The sequence below is a fragment of the Sceloporus undulatus genome, chromosome 5 (genome assembly GCF_019175285.1).
Source record: "Sceloporus undulatus isolate JIND9_A2432 ecotype Alabama chromosome 5, SceUnd_v1.1, whole genome shotgun sequence".
NCBI classification, from domain to species: Eukaryota; Metazoa; Chordata; class Lepidosauria; order Squamata; family Phrynosomatidae; genus Sceloporus; species Sceloporus undulatus.
Window position 1 is genome coordinate 175,909,860 of NC_056526.1, and position 23,463 is coordinate 175,933,322.

At 38.6% G+C, this 23,463-nt stretch overlaps 1 protein-coding gene across 4 annotated transcripts in view; it reads right to left on the reverse strand.

Annotated features, from left to right (window-relative positions):
* CCSER1 (coiled-coil serine rich protein 1) overlaps window positions 1–23,463 on the reverse strand; it is a 915,439-nt gene that overhangs the window by 339,344 nt on the left and 552,632 nt on the right. For 2 of the 4 annotated variants that reach the window (XM_042468783.1, XM_042468784.1), the window contains exons 9-10: window positions 18,312–18,389; window positions 10,642–10,960 (exon numbers count right to left, since the gene is read on the reverse strand). In XM_042468783.1, the coding sequence (XP_042324717.1) occupies window positions 10,880–10,960; window positions 18,312–18,389 (159 nt within the window). In that variant the 3' untranslated portion in view covers window positions 10,642–10,879. Of the gene's footprint in view, window positions 1–10,641; window positions 10,961–18,311; window positions 18,390–23,463 lie in introns of those variants that run through there. The other 2 variants (XM_042468781.1, XM_042468782.1) reach the window with 1 other exon arrangement.

Genomic DNA, 23,463 nt, shown 5'->3' on the forward strand with positions numbered 1-23,463 from the left:
AGAGGATGACAGTTTAGAAATGAATAGGCAATAATGGTGAAGCCTATAATAATTTATGTTAGGCTTATATTACCAAAATAGATATTTTATTTGAAGAGTATCATTATTCGTTCCTTCGTACTCATTTGTGTGCATGTTCTCTGTGGTTTCATTTTCATTTTCGTTCCATTATTTTTTCATTGGTGTTAACTTTCATGTCCTAAATGATCAGATAAAACTTTGTTGATGGGATTTGCATCATCCGCACCTTTTAGAAAAGATACTCTCTTTAAAATCTAAAATCAAATTTAAACAGCAATCTTCCCTGACAGAGCAGTGGAACTAGTTTATAAACCCCAATTATAAAAGGATTTAGATTTTGAAGAATTTTAAAACGTATGAACTCTAAAAAATCAGATGTTAAAAATGCATACTTTTTTCAAGTCCTGCTTGAATACAAGTAATTGTGCATCTCATCACTGCCTCTTTTCCAGAAGGTTTGAGTACACTTGTCCTTTCCAATTTGTGGATTTGAGTCTGCAGTCTAACTGCTTCACAGACGGTAAACGGAGAGGGACAAAATGGCATGCATGTGAGTGTGCTGCCATTGTAGCCAATGGGGACTCGAATATCTGTGTTTTTTCAGATTCACGGGGGGAGGGGGGCTCCAGAATAGATTCTTCATGAATCAGGAGGGACGACTGTACTTCTTAATACTGTGTAAAATTATCATAGGCGGGTTACAAACCGCCATTAGGGACGTCCTGAGGACGTCCCAGTTTGGAAAAGGGGCGTCTCTTCTAGATGCCCCTTGCCCTATCATGGACTCAGTCTGTACAAAATGACGGTGCCCTGTTCATACGGGCGCCACCATTTTGACGTAATGGACGCTCTGCGTCCGCACGTGGCGCCCCAGAAGTGACACCGCAAGTGCGCCCTTTGGCACTCGCGGCACCTCTTCTGGAGCCTGAGAAGGAGCGCGATTTCCGCGCTCCTTCTCTGCAGCATCTGGGAGCCGCGCCGTTTAAAGGCTGCGGCTCCCCGACGCTGCAAGCGGCGATGGAGGGAGAGCGCTGCAACCCAGCGGTTTGTAACCCACCAATATGGTGTAAAGGGGCCTCTCAAAATACTCCCAACTATTTTGGGTTGATAAATTGTGGGGTGAGACATGGAGCAATTTCACTCTTCCCACTAACCACCCCTCAGTGTCAAGATCCCCCCCCCCAACAATTTCTCATAAATGGGAGCCATCTTAAGCATTGGCAGAACAACTTACTTTTTCCCCTACAGTATTTTTGTTCTGCTATCATCCCCAAGCCAGCATGGCATAGTGGTTTGAGAGTTGGGCAATGAAGACTAGGTTTCAAATCTCCACTCGGTCATGGAAAACCACTGGGTGACCTTGGGCAAGTCACACAAGCCTTATCTACATTGACCAAGCCCAGGGCGATGCCAGGGCATTATGCTCTGGAATGTGCCCCAGATTGGCCATGAGTTAGTTGCATTTAGCGGGCCAAACCTGATGTGGTGGTGAAGCATTGTTTGCATTGGCCAGCTAGGCCCACTTCACATTGGCATGGCTGGCCCTTCCTAGAGCCATTGCTGTTTATATCCCTTACCTGCAGGAGCTCCATGGCCAGGCCTCCTGGCATGCCATCACTTCTCCAGTGGGCTCACCTATGCGACCAATGAGGGGACATGGTAGAGGGAACCTCCAGAGATTCTTACCATTTACTCAAAGTCCCTCTACCCTTTCCTCTCATTGGTCATATGGGTGAGCCCATCCTCTGGAGAAGCAGTGGTACACTAGGAAGCCTGTCTCTGGAGCTCCTGCAGATATGGGATGGAGTGATGGTGGCTTTGGGGACAAGCCTTTCCCTTTCCCCTCACTGCATGGGGGAGGGAGATGGTGTGGTGCCTGGCATGTGGACAGCTGACTGGCCCAAATGGGACCCAATCCAGCTGTTTGTACATCACTGCCCACCATGCTAATGCTGGAGGTTGGGGAAAACAACCAGGTTTCCTGTGACGTTGCTATCTCAGGGCCAAAGTCGTGTTAATCAGGAAAACCTGTGGTTTTACATCAGAAGTTGTCATGTATCATGGAAACAGACACTGCCATCATTAAGTGAGCACAGGTTTTTCACCCATGCCCACAAAACCAAACTTTCAGCCTCAAAAAAACTGTGATAGATCTGCTTTAGGGTCACCATAACTCTGAAACAATCTGAAGGCACAGAAGAACAACAAATTGTCCCAAGTGACAATGGCAGCAATGTTGGCAGCCTCATCACCAATCTGTATCCTGTACCATGCCCAAGACCTAGAGTTTGTCCAGGTCACAGCAGCCACCAGGCAGGGGAAATAGAGCGTATTCAGATAAAATTATCCCAATTGGCCTTCTTTGTCATGGTGGGAGAGGGATAAAAATTATTGCCAAATAACAACACTCTGCTGCTGTCTCATTTCACTTCAGCCAGAAGAGGCAGAATTGTCTCAGGCATCTGCACTTTAAAACAACAGCTGAAATGTTGTTAACACTTACTCAAGTAAAGGAGTTCTTCCCCAATCGTCTTGAAACAGTTCATGCGAGTTTTATGATCCACCGCACATTTTTTATTCATATGTGTAATGGCATATAGTAAGTTGACAACCATCAGGTTAAAGGTGAAGTGAAATGACACATTAACAACACCTTCTCAATCAAATATACTTGTTCAAGTTTGTCCTGTGGAGTTCATGGGAACTAACATAAAGATGCTTAAGAGCCTGACTATACTCACAAAGCAAGCCTTTCTTTGTGCAACAAGGGCCTGAAAGCAATGGGAAATGTTTTCACTGTGCAAATTATAAGTCACTATCTGCCTACCACTATTATCAGCAATATTGCAGGCTGGGAGAGGAGGATTAGGGAGAAGAGATTTAAGCATTCCCTCTTCAATTACAATATTAGTGACAATTACAATGAGGGGAGAGAAGAACTTCCCATTGGTACCAATAGACACCATTTTCCCCTAGTTCTAATTAACATTCTGGGGAAGAAGAATTTCATCAGTATCACAGCTAGAGAGGGAAAGCTTCAACTTCCCTTCTCTGTCCAGTATATTACTGAGTACAATTGTTTCTCTCCCCTCCATACAACATAGCGCAGCCCAATATTAATTTTAAAAATATGCTGTGGTTGCAAATAATGCAGCATATAGTTACATTTATTAATATATCATATAGTGCAGGAACCTGTTAGTAAAACAGACACACATAAATATGACTTATGTCTCTTTTTGGATGGAGTGTGGTGAGCCAATATCCATTCCTCTGAGCCCCATCCAAAACCCCTCTTGATAACTGTCCAGCCCTTGGAAGAGCCATTGGGAAGAAGAAGGAGGTGAGGAGACAGTTCATATGCTGAAGATGTGCCTGGTCAGGAATCCAAGAGGAAATTTAGGGCTAGTAATTTAGGGTGGAAATAACTCAAAAGTTTACTTTTTAAATGAAAAGTATCTTTCTTTCTGAAATGCCAAGGTCCCAAAATTCTACTCCAACTCTTCTAGCGTTTGCTTTTCGAGAACAAGAAAAGCATTCTAATACTGAGGATGAAGTTAACAAAGAGTCCTGGAGATTAAACCATAAGCTGCCTCTCAGACAAGGGGTGTGTGTTTAAAGGATAGGTTTATTTTCTATAAGGACAAAAGCTAGAGTCCTAGAATTTTGAGTAGCATGATTTCTTATTCTCCAGACAGACCCAACTCCTAGGCTACTATCCACCCCTCAACATTTCCAGAAGTTCTAACTCTGACTGGTATGTGCATATCAGACATGTTGCTACCCTTCAGAGAAGGAGGTTTGTAATGACTAATCTACTGATATTGTTTGTGTCTTCAAAAATGTCTGTATCGATAAATCTAAAGGCATACTACTCACCTTCACCTCTTCAGACTTTTCAGCCATCAAAGTAAATGTATTCTGATGTCACCCAGAGGAAATCTTAAACCTATCATTTTATGAAGACAGATGGTTGCCAACACTAGTGCTCAGCTTAAGATATTTCTCAGCCTAAGATCTATCTCTTTCACTGTCCCCTCAATGTTCCCTTAAAGCCACCTATGCTTATTTAAGGATGTTGATTGGTATCACATGCTATTACATCATATTATTTTTACAATCCAACAGTGAAAGGGGAGATAACATCTATAGATGACAGTTTACATAGGGATATTCTATAAGATGATGTGGTGATATTTTTACTACAGAAGAGATCTTCTATAACCTCTAAGGAAATCCTACACACTTAATTACCTCATTTCTGGCCTCCTTTTCACAACTAAGAGGTTGTATATGCTGTCACTGACATTTAAGAAATAAATAAAAGCTACTGCAACCATTTAAGATTTCCAGCAAAGAGACACTCGCCATACCCCAATCATCAAGTATCACATAATCACATAACTTAATAGCATGGAATCATACCATTCATTCAGTCACAATAGACTATGTGGTATTATAAGAATATCAAAATCTAGCCTCTCTTTCATGTGTGCTCTCTTTTTTTTTCCTGAATGCAAGTAGATTTTGCAGCTTCTCTGAATTACTAGCCCTAAATTTCATCTCAGGGTTAGTAATGAGGCAGAGCTACTGTGAAAAAAGACTCAGTAACAGAAGAACTAAATTATCTGGAACAGAGGCTAAATGTAAAGCTGTTGTACTATATTATATAGGTATCTCAATAATAAGAAGGAAACTATGGTGGGTTATAAACCGCCGCTTTGAGGCGGTCTACCGCCACCGCCGTTTGCTCCGTGCGGGAGCCGCAGCAGCCACACCGCTTCTTGGAGCTTCTTCTTGCGGCGCCTCTGTGACGTCGCGAGGTGCCAGGGGCGCATTCGCGACGTCACAGATGCTGCGACACGTTCGGACGCACAGTGTCCAATACGTAAAGATTGCGCCAGCCGTGTGGAACAGCCGGCGCCATATTGTACGGACAGAGTCCGTACTAGAGCCAGGGACGTCTAGAAGAGACGCCCCCTTTTTAAAATGGGATGTCCTGCGGACGTCCCAAGTGGCGGTTTGTAACCCGCCAAAGAATCAAACCAGAATGGCTAACAAGAATTTTGTTGCCTTATCTTTCTGTTTATCTGTCATTACAAAATGTGAATACCACATTTGGGAGATATGAGTGATTTAAGAAACTTAGCATGTACACCCTATGTCCTTTATTTGGGTAACCATTTAAGATTTCAGACAATGTCTTACATTATATAAAAATAGCTGGATCATAAGAATTATCCCCCCCCCCAGTAAAACTTGCCACAATAATTTTGGAGCTTTGGAAAACACTGGCACAACATTTCAAGAAAACCGAATTGGACAATTTTGGCTTTTTCTTATTATTTCATGTTCTCAGACAGCATTGATGAGAGGACAAAAATGTATGACATGACTACATATGGAATGAAATATATCAGAATTGCTGGGGAATCTCCAGTTAAGATAGAAGATGTGTTACTTAAGTTACTTGTTTGAGTAAATGTACCATATTATAGCCAGGATGCAAAGGGATCTTGTAGCACTCTTGAGATTAACTGAACAAAATATGTTGTAGCAAAAGCTTTCATAGACCTGGTCTACTTCCTCAGATGCATCAAGTCTATGAGATCTATGCTACAACCTCTTTTGTAACAGTTAGTCTCAAAGGTGCTACAATATCCCTTTGCTACTGCTATGCCTCTGAATATTGTAGCCAGCTTTACCATATAATGGCAGTATTAATATCTTTAGAATGTAGTGCAGTAGTTGAAAACCAAGCATTAAAATGTTCAAAATGATGCACTTAACACATGCACCTAACACATTTTACAGCACATGAATACCATATATGTCCTATATAGATTTGAAAAAAAAAACACATGGCTGTAATATTATTCTTATAAGCTCTATATTATACACCTGAATGACATACTAAGAAGAGAAATGACAGTGGGACTATAATGCTGTCATAGCTCTTTTGTCCCAAATACTAGGGCATGTTTATGTTTTAGATGGATGCCTGCAAAGTGTGAATGGGGCTACTTCTTTCCTGGATTTTATTACATGGATGTAAGGACATTAACATCAAAACCCTTTCTTGTTAATAATAATGCTCATGCATCCAAATCCATACACCATACCTCAAGAGAATCAGTCCTATCAGCTACCAGCTTCTTGTCTCACAAAAGTTAAAGTAAAAGAAACAAACAAGAAAAATTGAAACAGAACTCTTCTACCTGATATTCTTCTGTGTCTAACAGAGGCTTGCAAATGATGGCATGATTATTAGACCAACCAAAGGGGGAGAAAATGAAGTGTTAGCACAAAGTTCTGTTTTATTGTATTCAAGTAAAATAATAAATCAGAGATGAAGCTACGCAACATTTAGAGAAATTATTTATTATATGATGAAACAGATGCTACAATAGATTATTTCAGAGTGCAGGTATAGAGTTGCACAATTCAATATTCCTTTACTGAGATCCTGTGTCACAGACACAGTTATGAATGTGTAAATAACATATTATCTCCTGACCTGACTCTCCAAAACTACCTCAACAGCCCACAGCCACATCAAGCAACATAAGTCTGTATTGCTGGTTACTGGAGTGTTGTAGATGTTCAATCAGTCAATCAATCAATCATTTATTTACGGTCATAGACCAAATATAAAATGCAGATGTTTCCAGTCCCTCCCAACAGTGATCTGTGATAAGATAATCAGAAGCAAGACCCTGTTGGAATTCCTCACCACCCAGTCCTGAACATGAATAATGAAAAACAGCAAATGTATAAGTCTAGTTTACACATCTGGAACTGCTCAGCAGCATGCCAGCCAGCATTTATAACATTATATGTATTACATTTCTTAAAAAAAAATCTTCAGATCAATCAACAAACATAATTAGATTCTGAAATCAAAAACAACACATATATGATTTGTTTTATCAAAATCGATTTGATATAATATAAATTGGCACCATAGAGAGTGTAATGTGCTAGAACCCCCCCCCATTTTTTCAATTTTTTTATTTTTATTTATTTATTTATTTATTTACTGGAAGAAGGGGGCTTAAGTGTGAACAGCTGGTCTTCATTCATCTGGTCGGATTGCTTTAAAAGAGTATTAGCAACGTCATGGAGGATAATGTGAATGATGACAAAAAAACATAGGAATTTGTAAAGTTAATTGTATTTTTCTGAAGCCCACCAGGATCCTTCTCATGTCCCAGTTCTGAATTAGGTTGTAAAATATCTTTATTCCCATATAGAAAATTGTGGATATTTGGGTAGACATTTTTCCTAGTGTTAGAAATTTTACACATTTTTTCATTTTTTTAAAAAATTGCACTATCCTTTGTTTTAGTTATACATTTGGCCTTCGGTATCCATAGGGGATCTGTTTAACCTCCCCCCCCCCCCCGCGGATACCAAAATCTGCAGATGCTCAAGTTTTGTTGTCCCCAAAGGTGTGGGTGCATGTGGCTGCTCCATCATTAGGGACAGTGGGAATTAAATGGAGGTGTGTGCATGCAGCTGCATCACCATTAGGGGCAATGGAAGTTCTGTTCTCCCAAGTGGTGGCATGGCCACATGCATGCACCAATACTGTGACAATGGGCCTGTCCCTAATGACAAGCACATGTTGCCATTGGGGACAATATGGGCTTGCCATTCATGGATGCTTGAATCCACAAATGGTAAGTCTGTGGATACTGAGGGCTGAATGTATTTTAATTCACTGTGGGATGCCTTGGGGAAAAGACTGGATATCAAACAACTTTCCCCAATTTTCTGAGAATGTGAATTTTTCAGGTATAGACTGTTTAAGTCATACACATTTTTCAAATGTATGCATAGTTTGATATGCCTGTTTTGCTTCACAGAAACACATTACAATACTCAGGTATGTAGGGATTTCCAAGGCAAGGTGTGTTTTGTTCTGTTGGATGGAGGTGTGAAAGTGGTAATATATATATATATATATATATATATATATATATATAGCTACTCATGATGACAATATGCTGCATCTAGTTTGCTGGGAAATGAAAAGGAGAGAGCTATTTCCAACACACCTTTGCTAGTAAGCATTCCAGAGGAATCTGCTCAGTTGCTGTGGGAAAAAGAATGGTCGAACAAATCATCCTTGGATCTGATTCAATTGGATTCTTCTTACCTGAAGCATACAGTGGTATGGTCTGGGAAATTTTACCATATGAAGAGAAAACTCTATGCATACAGCCTTAGATACCTTTAACTGTAATTTTAACATAGCATAATTTATTTCCTAAGTAAGTAAGGATTTTCTGTCAGTGAACTTTTTAAAAAAATTCCATGGAGATTAATTATAATGACATGGCTCCAAACTAATCAAGTGACCACAGAGGTATTGGAAATGTCTTATATACAGTAAAAAAAAAATTCCTCAGCTCAATGGGACTATTCCATATGGGATCCAAAACAAATTCCAGTGGAAAGCTTGGTGGTGGTGGGGAGATGAAGAGAGGGAGAGAGTGGGACAAGAGAAAGAGAAGAAATGAAGTCAAGAAATGCAATTGAGATATTCTTTCTCCAATATTTCCACCACTACATTATCTGTCACTAATCAGACAATTAAAAAAAATTAGAGTTCAAGTCTAGGAAAATCACATTGTTCTTTTTGTAATATAGCATAGGAAAAAGAGTTGGTATGATTTAATTAATTAATTTACTTTGCAATATCTTTTATGTCACGCTAAGCAAAGAGAAAGAAGTTGAAAAATGAGAAGAGTCAGAAATGCTGTAAGCATGTACACAATTCCTTTGCAAAATAATAGCTTTTTAAATCAAGAAATGAAGTAGACAGTTAAGAATCATGATCTTAAGAAAGAAATTAGGAAGACAGAAAAAAAGACCTGTTGATATATCATGCCATCCATGACTGCAAATGGGAATATACTGAATCCACTGTGAATAGGAAGCTAGAAGATGTGATGACTCAAGTACTGCTTGATATAACACTGCTTGATTATAATAAATTTTGAGAAGGGTGCTTCTTACATCTGTAAGAATACAATCAGCCGAATTTCTGATTGTTCATGATCTCAAATTGCATTGGGAAGTTCTGCATGTATTTGAAGTGGTAAGGTCACCAAATGTGCTCCTCCTCTGAGGGGATGTTGTGTGGGGTCTTGCCTCATGCATAGATTTTGTCCTACTATTTTTAGAAGGAGATATAGATGTGGCTTTATACATTCAGTACAACAATAATAATGTGCATGGGAGGAGTGTCCCTGAATGATGCCAGCTGCTTCTTCTCAAATACCAATCCAAGAAGCAAACTAAGTGTGCAGGAGGTGCTCTTGTGACAACAAGCATCACGTCATCTGCAACCCCCCCCCCAATACCTTCAGAGAAGTATCTCTTCAGTAAAACAGACAGCTGATCAAGAGTATACAGTCATATAAGTTTTTGCAGGGAATATATGGAAAAGAACTGGATTTGCTTCTGAGTAAACATGCTAATGCTTGGGCTGTGTGTTTACTTTACCAGCAGAACATAATTAACCAGCAGACTAACTTTACTAGCAGAGCATAATTTTAAACCATGCCTTAGTAGATATTCTAACCTCCTCCTGTACTTGCATGTCCCCTTCCATCTCTGCCAAAAATGGGTGGGTGGGGATTTGATACCATATGTATTTAGTTAACCACAACTTCATCCAACCAGAAACTGTGGTTAATATTAACTGTGGTTAAATTAACCAGATGTTGAAGTTGTTCTTACTTTGAATCAAATATATTGATGACCAATGGTAGTGATACCTAACTCTGTCATTTCTCATTGAGATACCCCTCACTTGGAACTATAGAGAATCCCAACTAAACCTACAAAATTTTAACCAAAAGGATAGTTAAAGCAAATCTTCTAGAAGGTGACCCATAGTATGCTACAGTTCTCCACATAGTGCTAAGATATGGTTTGACATTATATCCAAAGATGACCAATGAATCAAATGGATGCTTAGAACAGAAGAACTGAAAGTTCCATTGTCACCTCTTCAGTTTAGCTACTTCGGTTCCCAGTCTAATCTAATATGGAATTCTTTGGCATGCTGCAAACATTTATTGGCATCTGCAAAGACTCTCATCCTGCACACCTTACAAGAAAAGTTGTAACAGCAGTTTTTATACCACTTGGAAAACCATCATTCATAAATGTTCTGGATGGAAAGATTTACTATTAAATGTCTTGGGACCATATCATATTTTTCTTGGCATATCGTATTTTCTTACATTTCATACTTCCATCTTACACCTATCCATTATTTTTCCTTGTAGTTGAACATTTGCTTGCAAGCCAAGGCAATTAGCAAAGTGTTTGAGGTAAACATGCAAGACCCACTACACAATGCTGAACTCAGAATGGCGTCAGTGTCATGCCAAGATATTTTGCTGCCTAAAGGAAAATCACCTCCTTACAAGAGGCAACACTAGAAAAAGTCTTGCTATGACATTCAGATACCACTTACTGAATTCACCTATTTCATCTCTCACAGTTTTACCTGAAACAGATCCCGTTCTGAATGGAGTTATCTGCAACCAGCATTACCACTGTCCCCAAAGGATGAAACAACTCTACACAAGTTATGGAAGGGTAAGTATATTTTTATTTTATTTTCATAATCCTGTAATAATTTACTGGTAATAACTTAACTGTTTGCTAAAGCAGCTGAAAATACTGGAGAACACTTCTGTTGTTGTTTTTATACTGAATAAGGCATGTCTTCTGTATCATTAGAAATGTTAAGTAAGTCAAATTCAGAGTCCACTTTATATAGGCAAGAACAAGTTAAATTAATCTTCTATGCAGTGAGTGTCCAAGTCTAATTTATTTAATTAAATAATGCTGGTACCAATGAGATGCTGATTGGTTTGTAAACTGAACCTTCAGTACATGAAGAATTCCACAGGGCCTTTAAAAAAAAGAAAAAAATGATAAATGAAGTCTCAAAGATTAGGTTGCATGTATCACTGATTGTAGAGACATAAACCAATGTTTTCATTACAGATGTTTTTGTGCTCTAAGAAGGTCAAATTAAAATATTTAAGCTGAACACATAATAATAAATGATTAAACTACATATGACTGTGCTATAATTATAATCAAAGAAATACTCCAATATGTATTTTTATCTGAAAACACTGCACATTAAAAGAAAGAATTTGGACAAAGGAACATCTTACGTCTGTGGGAAGAATGTAATTAGGAGATAATCAAGCACCAAAGACAAACAAGACAGGCTGAAGAAAATTAATGAAATTATATTAGTTTCCTGTTGCTCTTAATTCAATTATTTGACTAACATAAAAGAGAATCTAATTGTACTTTAGAAACACTGTGCATATTTTTGTCATTAAAGGTGAGCTAGTCAAAGTCTGTGATGTAGCTCAGTGGCTAGGAAACTGGGCTGCAGATAAAGAATTTTCATTTTAATATTTCTTCTTCCTATAATTTCACAAAGGGATCCTATCGGAACCTGATTTATGTCTCTCTCTTTCTTGATTTTTCAGGTTCAGGCCCCTGCATCTTCAAAATGTGATATTGTAAGAGTTATTTATACAAGGGAGTGGTTATTTTCTCCAGGACAGAGACCTACCTTTGTTCTCCCCAAAAATACCAAGCTATTTATGTTCTGAACAGTTCTCAAAAATCACGTCATCTGGGATGGATTGGGAACGGCAGGGAAGGGAACGAGTGAGGGACTTATATGTGGAGGAAAATGCGTTCCCCACTCATCCCCCACTCATTCCTGGCCCCTTCCATTCTGTTCTCATCCTATTCTATGGAGCCCCTGTGCGGTAAGGTTCTAAGTATATGTAGTGTCCTGAACACTGTAACCATCTATGTGAAGGTTATTAGCATTCTTGTTGTGTGCCTTCAAGTCATTTCTGACTTATGGCGACCCTAAAATGAACTTATTTGGGGGGAGGTCCTTGCCAAAATTTGTTCAGTTGGAGTTTACCATTGCCTTCTTCTTAAGGCTGAAAAAATGTGACTTGCCCAGTACGTTTCAATAACTGAGTAGTGATTCAAACCCTGGTCTCCAGAGTCACAGTCCAACACTCAAACCACTATACCACACTGGCTCTCAACACATTAATAGCTTAATATTCATGGGGAGAACATAGCTAGGTCTCCGACCAGGAGAAAATAACCACTCCCCTGTAGAAGAAGGGATCTGCATTTATGTTTCATATATGTAATGATAAAATATATGTGACAAGATATATACAAAAAGCAAGCACTTTTATTTTAATACTTTTAATTGTGGTGCATGACTTTCATTTCTTGAAGAGTAGAATGGTCCAGCCCTCCAAAAAGCATTCATATGGACATGTTGTTGTTGTTTTAAACAAGATAAAAGTGCAGTTTTCACATGGACCATTTTTGAGCTCCATCAACATCTCCAAAAATATTTCAAACAAAAAATAATCTTTTTTGCTGTTGTTCAACTACAAATTCTTCCCACATACTTTAGAGGGTATGCAATGTGACGTGTTACAGGGAGGAAAAATTTCAACAAAATGGGATATATTTCAAAATGAAGCATGACTAAAAATGTATACATTTGGAAAAATGCACAAAGATGCTATTGTAAATATTTTAAAAGTGCATAAAATGTGCAGGTTTTGAAAAAGACAAACAAAGATAAAGCACATTTCTGTGGAGGAGAAAGCATCTCCTTTACACTTGAAATGTTAGAAGTATATGTGCTGGGAAACAGAGAAACCCAAAAATTAAATGGGTAATTTTTCACCTCTTCATCTACAATTTCAATCATCTCAGAATGCATAGCCAAATATTATAGGGATTATGAGCATTTATAGCAAACACATCCTCAGGTTGCAATGCTGGGGAAGGTTGTATTACATCCTGATTACAAATACTATTGTGAGATCTGGAAAGTATAAATCTCATATAAATCCACATGTAGTTCATATCCACACATAAGGACAAACACATTTAAGGGAAGTCTTAAACCAAATGGAAATCTATCAAGTTCTTAAAGTACTTTGCAGCAGCAGCAGGAGGAGGAGGAAGAAGAAAGAAAGAAATAAAGAAATAAAGAAAGAAAGAAAGAAGCCCAGGGGGATAACACAGTAAAAGGCGAAAATGGTAACAAGAAATAAAAATGTATGCATACTCTCAACCTCACTTGCAAGCATATATTATAGATAAGAGGCACAATAAACAGAGATATATACACACACATGCAAATATTAATCCAGCCAGTGGATTATATGTATATTGCTAATATCTTTTGAGATGTAGGGCACATTATGGATGCTGAGAACACTGTCATTAATATAGAAGATAACGGAGTGAGGGGGGAATCTATCCACAACATGAGTAGAAATGCACAGTGGCAGGAACAGATGTTATATGTAAGCATAATGATATTTTTGGCAACAGACAACAGAACCAGAATTTGTCAGGTGGCAAGGACAAGACAGGCAAGCTCAAGGGAGTGTTGTGCATCAATGCATTTAAATGGTGTCAAGAAACAGTTTATCACAAATGTGCTGTAGCAACATTCATCCATTAAAGACAAAATTGCCCAGTACCTCATATAAAACCTACACACTAGCTTAAAGAGATTTATGTTGTAGTGTCAAAAGGAACATATAGCTCTTTTCATACTATGTCTCCTAACTGAACAGAGTATAAATTGGGGAAAGGGAGTTTGGGAAAACAAAAGAAATCAGAGATGCATAGAAACATTGAAATATACTGGCTAATATATACAATTTTGGTCAGTGGCATCACTAGGTCTGGTGTCTCCTTGTGTGATAACTCATGGTGTCATTGCCATGGCTGCACCCTTCTACAACCAGAAGATAAACATATCTCATAACCCTCCCCCACCAACAATGTCCAGCTTTTTAAGCAAAATAGTATGCAGGGCCTTAGAGATGGATCCCCCAATCCCCTCCCCACCCCACATTCTTGGCTTGCTAAGATGCCTCTACTCACCAGGTGCTGTCCTTGGTGATACATGGCTAGGTTGGCCAAGGCAAGGAGGATGAACATGGTGGCGTAGCCTCCTCTTCCTCTTCTTGAGCAAGACCAGCTACAGTGGCAGCCAATACAGAGGTGTCTCAGCACCTACTTCTGGCCCCACCACTACTGGCCCTGGTGGCCAGAACAAGTTGTCTTTGGAGTGCAGCCATGGTGCCAACTCCTTCTCCCAGTAGTGTCACCCCCTCTGATGGTGTCACCAAGTGTGGTGTGCACCTCTTACATCCCCTAGTGAAACCACTAATTTTTATTTAAAGAACTATCTGACAGCTGCTCAGTAAGATCTTGAAATGTCTAAAGAATGACCCAGATATTACAACAATTAAGTGGAGTCTCCCTTCAGGTAGCTGTACAGTCCCGCCCTACTCTTATGCAGGGGATCCTTTCTGGACCACCACCACCACCACCACCACCACCCCCCCCCCCGTAAGAGAAAATATGTGGATGCTCAAGGCCCATTCAAACAAACGGGGCTCATGCGGTGGCACAGCGGCGGCGTGTGGGGCATGCACGCCACAGGAGCGCACCCCATTCATGTGAATGGGATGCACTGCCCCTTGCACCCTGCATGGATTTGAATGTATGCTCAAAGCCGCGTATAACGCAGCCACACTGTATGACACTGTCTGAGTATAGGACCATTTTAGGTTCCTTCATGTGATCCCTGTTGCTATGCAAGAAGCATCTGAGAATGGATCAGCATGCTTCTTCTATGCATCATCATAAGCAGTTTGTTTTAGACACTATGCTGCATCCAAGGAGATCTTCAACATGCAGATGATATCTTATGATGGCACATTGTAGCACACACTGTGGTCTTACATAGGAACAGACCCATTGCTAAAATGTGGAATGACTGAACAGAAGATTAATCCAACATAATGTTAAAAGTTCATAGTGCCCACTTATGTTCAATTCCCCCCTCTTGAAATGGGAAGAATCAAAACTTGTGGGGAGTGGCCCAAAGAAGGTGACATTCTCTCACAGAAAAACTTGCAGACCAGACTGGGGAGCTCTGTGTGCTATATTAGATTATGGGCCAAAAGTACCTCTCTCCTAATCTACGGAATCTACAGATACTTGGGAAAACGCATCTCGGACCATTCATAATTGTTGGTAACGTCTGGTATGGATTGTGACATCTGCTTCTTCATTAATCAGAGAAGCAACCACAGGAGGTCAAATAATTTCATCACCAACTGTACTGCAACCTGACTAGATCTATTCATCTTCCATCCTTGTTTTAATAACCCAATTGACACATAAGAAATTATTCCTTGATCTCTAAATCAAAGAAGTCTTTGAAGACCTGAGGAAGGTTAAGATGGTTAAATTGGCATTGATCATATAAAATACATTCAGCACTTAGATACCAAGTTCCCTCCCTTCCTCCCCCCTCTCTCTCACACACAGACACACATTGCACATAAGACACTCTGCTTAGATGTTGGACACCTGCTTCTTCATTAATCAGAGAAGCAACTAATTACATTATAAGTGAGACACTTTTGACAGTTATCACTTTTGACATCAACTTTTGGCTGAGGCCTCTTGGCAACCTGTGCAAACAAAAACAAACTGTTCACCATTAATAGATTGGCTTGTTTCCCTTATTTTAATTATCACCTCTATTTATCTATATGTTACAAAACAGGACAAATTCATGGAGTTGTGACACATACTGGACTGCCTAAGAAATAAAAAAGTGGGAAAAGGCAAATGCAGTAGTCAAAAATGCAGATGGAGTAAATTTTAAGATTTTCAAAACTGTTCAGCTGAGTAGAAATATAACAATAGAAAGTACATTTCCATATCGCTTATCAGTGCACTTAAGCGCTCCCTAAGTGGTTTACAATGTGTAAGCTAATTGCCCACGTCAAGCTGGGTACTCATTTTTGCGACCTCAGAAGGATGCCAGGCTGAGTAGACCCTGAGCCCATTGGCTGGTATTGAACTCACAACCTTGTGGTTTGTGAGTGAGTGGCTGCAGTACAGGCATTTAACCCCTGTGCCACTGAGTGTCCTATGATCCTGGAAAACAAATGCAAGCATATTTCAAGTCTTGAAATCTACATACAACCAAGGTGAACTAGAATATCCAGTTTTTGCTTAGGAATAAGTAGGTATCTTTAATGTTTCATGTTTTTAGGACTGTATGTCTCTTGCATCCCATTTCTGGAGATGGTAAGATGAAATATGAGTACAGTACTGAGAACAGCTGAAACAAATCTACTGAGAAAGGAACATTATAGTTCCTGATAATTACAAAGTAAGCTTATAGCAAGAATTGAAGAAAATGGAAGGCCGAAACCTACAGTGCTATATAAATAAAGCATAGATGAACCTACAGCGCTATATAAATAAAGCATAATAATAATAATAATAATAATCCCATTCTTTTCAAAGAAAGATTTATTTTAAAGCATTTGGACACTAGCAGAAGTGCAATAAATTCCACACTGGTAGAAGGAATTAAAATTGAAACATAGGTCAAAGATGATTGTGAAGACATCACAGTTAAAAAAAAAAAGGTTTACAACTCAGGAATGAAATTGTTAATTAGAATTTCCTATCTATGGTTTTCCTCGTTAGATTAAACACTTGACTTAGTAGAGGATATTTGGGAGATATATGATCTAAAAACTAATTTTTGGAAACATAATGCTAGTTTTATCATTTTGCTATCAAAATGAGCTTTCCTTTATTGTGTTTGGTGATTTTTTCCTATCTCTCATTCCCTAGACCTGTTAAAAAATTAAACTACCTAAATCTTTTAGCCATCAAGACATATGTGTACCTTGATATTTGTTAATGTGTGTGAGGAAAACATATGGTGTTCCAACTGCAGATTTTGACTATGAAACACTAGGGATATGTCTGCTGGAACATCCTGAAACTTGGCTGGAACAACATACTATTTAAAAAAAAAATCTGCCACTGACATGAAAACAAACAAAACCACAAAAATAAAACTCATTTGTAAAACCTTTTAGTTGACTTGATTAACTTGGGAAGTTACTAATGAAAGTGAAAGATCACCCTGAATAACAACATTTCATTTAAACTGCTCATATGGGAAAGCACATGGACAGTTTAAACAGAACTCCATAACAATAGCACACTGCTGAAAAATGGTAAAACTCTTGGAAAATTTCCTTCCCTGAAATTGCAGAGATTTGGTGAAATATTCTGCAGTTTCTTTTCCCACAACACTACATTTTTTAAATTACTCTCATTCAATTTGATAGAAAAAGACATTCAGTTAAAAAAAAGAAAGAAATACTTAAGTTCCTTTTTTTCAGACCAGGAAGTGTGGAGCTCAGAACACCAAATCATAAAACTGTCCTATTAACTTAATTCCAACTGAGGAATCAAAGTCCCATGTAAGTAAGAACTAAATTAGCAACTTGAGAATGTTGTGCCTGTTGAACTAGTTGAAAGCATATCTGGGTCTACATCAAAAGCCAGAGATCTACTTTAAAGAATACCATTAAAAATAGTATATCAGAATAGAACAGTTTAGAATATCATTTTCTCCTTTTGAGAATACCACAATAGAGAACACCAGTACAATTTTCAGTAGACAGCAATTTTGCATGAGACTTACTCTCCAACTGCTGGTTACGTTTGAAAGATGGTGGTAATGGACAAGTAAGTACATAAAAACCAAAGCATTTAGTTATGCATATTTCCTTAAGAGTCAGAATTTATATTTGTACCAGGACAAAAATTCTAATTTTCAATTAAATTACAGTACTAGCAACATCCCTGCAGACTGAGTGATTTATATATTAATGCAAACTTATTTGCAAAGTTTTTAAGCTTTTATTTGTAACACAATGTTAAAAAAAATAAAGACAGTCTGGGTTGGTCACTGGTGTTTACAAGCATAATAAGTTTATCAACTAGTAATAAGTATGTAAATACTTTTTTTCACATTTGAAAACACAAAAAGATTTCTAATTCCTCAAATACATATTCTCCATGTTCCCCCCTCAACAAAGTCTAGAGAATACAAGGGAACTGTTGGTAAAACATGCAATTAATAGGACACTGGTATGCTGCCAGGTAGTTGTAATTATCTTTTTCTGTTGCAGAATACATTTGAGAATCATTTAAAAGTGAAAGAATTGTGTTGCATACTTTTACATCAATACACAGACAGCAGCAAAAGAGCACAGGAAGCAGAGATTTAAATATCAATAGAGAAGATAAAAGAAAAACTGTTTAAAACAGCTACTTACATCATGACCTACAAGTTCAGTCTGTGTGGATTTATCTACTTGACAGACAAGAGTCTTCGGTAAATGTTGGGCCTTTTCCTGTGATGGGGTTGGGGTGGGGAAACAAGACAACAAACTCCAGGTCAGTTGTTTTTCATCTCACTGGTTTTTCAACTACAAACATCCAAAAGTCAGTGTACACACAGTAGCAGATAGTGAGAAACGTAAATTGTTACGGTGCTAGGGACAAAGCAAAATTCCATCTCCTGGTGTTATCTTACCAATCCATTTATTAGCCAGTTGTTGAAGTCATAGCTTAGACGTATGGTTCAGCAGTACTGTGATAATGTTCATTTTATGGATATAAGAATGTAAAACTTTAAAGATTAAAACACACATATCCACAATCTTATTTTTGGGATTAGTTCCTAGTGTTTAATATCAGCCATCTGTTACAAACTGTAAAGCTGTATAGACCCTTGATTTCCATTTGTTCAGCCAACAGAACAGAAACACACACACACAGAAACACACACACCAGAACTAAAACTATGAAGGATAATGACTGTGAATTGAAGACATAATTCTATGGTAGATGAAGGAGAAAACACATGAGAAAACATTTTAATTGTCAGTAGCCTATGTTTTCTCTTTTCATCTACTTGTCCATTCCCCATTTGCCTTTGGACATTTTTTCTCCATTATATTTCATCATTTCTGACAGACTGTACCCTCAATTCCATTAGCATCAAGCCTAGGGATACAAAAATCTGCCTAATTCTAATCTATTCCAGTTTTACATATGCTCATTATCAAGTCATGCTAAATTGTTATTTTTCAATCAATAAAAACATTCCCATTTTAATATAAATTTAACTATATATTTGTCAATAACATTTGTTCTTAGCATGTCTGCCTCTATTGCCACCATTTGCCCAGGACAAAGACCAAATGGGTAGACAATTTATCATTAGGTATTTAAAGAAGGACACAGTTCATAAATTTTCTCACACATACACATTTTAAAATGTTTTCTGATACTTTTTTTCTTTCTGGATTGAGAACTGTGTTAGGATATTTGGGGATGGTGAATGTGAAAAATGGTGGATATGTACCAACCCAGTTCAGGATGGATTGAAGATGAGGTGTATATTAGCTCAGTTCGTATCAAAATCATTGATCAATTTCCTCAAGTGTTATCATATGATTATTTACAACTCCTTGTGATTAGCATTCTTTATTGCTTGTTAACTATTTTGCATTATTTTACAGTTATCACACTTTTTCATGACACACATGAACAACATGGATTCAGCATTCTTTCCCCTCATTTTCATATACAACTGAGACAAGCTGAATATGTTTCAGTAACATCTTGCAGTAAGAGACTGCTCAGCAGAACACAGCAGAACACAAGGTTTCATAAAGTTCGGTGAGCAAAACATTGACCAGGCCTCCTCCTACTTTCCTCACGAGTTTCTGCTGAGTTAGCACTACCTTCAAATGTCTGTTGACCATCAATTACCTCTTGACAGAGCAAAAATAAAATAAAATACTCTACTTGGTTTCTCTGCTACCCTTTCTGTCTCCCTGATCTAGCCTGGCTGATTTATTTTTCTTCATTCTTCAATCAACATTTCTTTTAACAAGACTCAAAGTCATCCAAATGAAACTGAGAGGCTGGAGATACCAGACAGAGAACTCTTTCATTGCACACCAGATATTGATCCCCCCCCAACTTATTTATTTAAAATATTTCTGCCCTTCCTCATGTTGCAAGATCTCTGGGCATCTTACAATAAAACCTATTAGAACAATTTAACATGCAAGGCAATGAAATTATGCAGCAATAAAAATGATTTAAACATCATAAAAACATTAAAGAATGCATAATTTTAAGAGCTGACATTAAAAGAATAGAAAATCGTATATCAGCACACATAGGGTAAAGGCATTAGGGCTCATCGGATTTTGTAAAAAGCCAAGTTTTAACTTGATGCCAAAATGAGACCTATGTCTATACCAACTGGGCCACCATTTCACTATCAGCATGCCATGGTTGAATAATTAGTATGTGGGATTCACCTCTATGATGTAGTGGTGGTCCTAGCTCAGAATGTTTTAAAAGAGACATTAGTTAAAAGCATGGAAGAGGAGGTCAATTACAGGCTGTTAGTCATAATGACTGTATGAAACATCAGAATACAGATACAGAATGCAAGCATGTTTCTAATGATTAGATGATCCGGACACAGAATAGTGCCTTCGTAACCTGCCTGTGGGCTTCTAAAACTAATCTCTTTGTAGACTATGGTCCAAAACACCCTGTAGAAATAATCCAATTTGAGACCACTTTAACTGCCCTGGCTCAGTGTTAAGGAACCCTGGGAATTGTAGTATGTTGTGGCACCAGAGCCCTCTGACAGAGAAGACTAACTGTCTCACAAAGCTATAGTTCCCAGAATCCCCTAGCACTGCGCCAGGGCTGTTAAAATAGTCTCAAACTGGATTATTTCTACAGGGTGTTTTGAGACATGGACATTCCCCCCCCCCCCCGATCTGACAGAATTCCTCTTCCATTCTCAGGCTCTATGTTACCAATGAACTCCTTTTTCACTTCTGTTTTGAATATCTTCTGGCTAGTGTCTTGATACCTGAATTTTCTTTTTTCAGGGGAAAGATATGAAAAGTGAATACTTTGACATCCAGGGTACACTTGTAGTCTTCCATTAACAGAGAATATACAACAGCCTCTTAGTATTCATGCAGTGGGTTTATGACATCTGTTTGCAATCCATGGTGTCATATGCAAACATCATTGATTCAATACCAATCCTATGGATCCACTACATAATAAATAATAAAATAAAAGTTTTATTTTTATACCGCCCTTCTTCAAATCAGGGCGGTGCACAACAGAGTCATATAAAACAGTAAACACTAAGCCAGTACAAAATACAAATTCCATTTACAAAAAGAGCTAAACATTTTAAAAACATTGCAACCTCATGCCAGTCTACAGTGCTGGCAGAGGGAGGGGGGAGAATAATAGTCTAGGGGGAAATATTCAGGGGTAAGCCTGACCGAATAAATAGGTTTTTAAACCCTTCTTAAATTGGGGTAGGGAGGTGGCTGCGCGAAGCTCTGTGGGCAGCGAGTTCCAGAGGCTGGGGGCCGAGATCGTGAAGGCCCTCTTGGAGGTAGAAACTAATCTGGCCTCCGGAACTCTTAGAAGTTGTTGCCCAGATGATCTGAGGGTGCGGGGCGGATTGTATGGGGAGAGGTGGTCCATCAGGTAACATAGACTGCCAAAAAGACAAATAAATGGGTTTGACAGCAAATCAAGCCTGAGCTCTCCCTAGAAGTCAAAATTGAGGCTATTGTGCTTTGAATGTAACATGAGACAGTGGCCCGAGACAGACAGGCGAGAAGCAGCATGCCAGTGCCAATTCTAGGGTTTGGGAACACGCACCAACCACATGCTCCCAAACCCTACTCCCCCCATGGGAGCCGCCATGATGACGCAAGTGTGTCTGTACGTTGGGGCACCACACTTGCATCATTGATGCACCACAGTGCGCTAACAGTGCACTGATGGTGGTGCCTGGATTCACCAAGAAGAACCCAGTTTTTCCAGGTTCTTTTTGGTGCGGAGGGAGCCCATGTGGTTTGACTGCTGTGGGCTCCCTCAGGAGTAAAACCGGGTGACTCCAGCCTGCCCTTTTAGGGCGGTCTGTTAAGTCCCATTGTGACTCATTTGAAAAGACTCTACTATTTGGTAAAGTGGATGACAGGTGAAAAAAAGGAAGACTACATTGAGAGTGGATAAACTCAAGCAAGCCCTAAGTTTACAAGACTTAAGTCTACAAAACCTGAACAGGGCTGTTAATGGCAGGTCGACTTGGAGGTCTGTCATTCATAAGGTCATCACAATTCAAAGCTGACTTAACAAAGTCAAAGCTGACTTTGTAATAAATAACAAATATGGCAACTGGGTATGTGATGATTCACTATAAAATTTAACAACTATTTTATCATGGGCACTAAACAGAGCTGAGAGACAGGGTGGTATAGTGAACTGAATGGTAGACTAGGACTGGAGACTAGAGTTTGAATCCCTCTTGGCCATGAAATACATTGGGTCACCTTGGGCAAGTCAAATGCTCTCAGCCTCAGGGGAAAGCAATAACAAACCTCCTCTGAAAAAAAAATATTGCCAAGAAAACTCCATGATAGGTTCGTGTTAGGGTCATCATGTCGAAAATGACTCAAAGGCACATAACAACAAAACTAAAGTGAGCTACAGAGTATTGTCCAAATGTTGTTCTACTTTCTAGAAAAAAATTGTCACGTTATCAACATTTTCTGCAACACACTTTATATTGCTAATATAATTGTACTGGAGTGACTGTACAGTGACCAAAAAACAAAAATTACATACAAAAAGGACTAAAAAAAAAGAACCCTACAGAACCTTAAGCAATTTATTGTTTTTTAATCCAGAACTTTTGAACTTCTAACACTACTGGCATTAATTTTGTGTGCATGGTGCATCTCTATGGATAAACATGGGGATTATTTACCACTATGATGAAAAGGGTACTTAGAGTTTTTTATATTCCAAAACACCTGCATCTGCCTTGCTATTGCAGTATATCCAAGTTAGTATTATGATGTCCTTACAGGTAGCTGGAATTAAGACATATATGCATTGGTTTGCTTATTATTTTGTGCCAAACTGTACAGTCGTATCTATGTTACACTGAGTAATGGTAGCGCTGATGAGGCATAGTGGATACTAGTATAACTGAACCTAAGGATGGGCTTGGCTCTTGTGAGCAGCAGCTGCTTTGCCTGATGCATTAAGCATGAAAGAGTTCCTTTGCTATTTATAGTCATGGTAATAGTTCCTACCTGAATCTGGTTTTATTCAGCACTTTCTATAAACCCACAGTGCATATCAAATATTGATTTCTGGTTAAGGCAAAACATCCAGAATTCCTCCTTAAGGTAAGAAATGTCAAGGAAGTCTTGGATCAAAGAATAATCCACCAAGGAAGAAGCCATCACTGGGAGAAAAGACACAAGAAACAACTTCTACAGCCTTGTAATATACAGATGTGTTGAGCCTGTCATTTTTAATGCTTTAATCTCCAGATACGCATAGCATGAA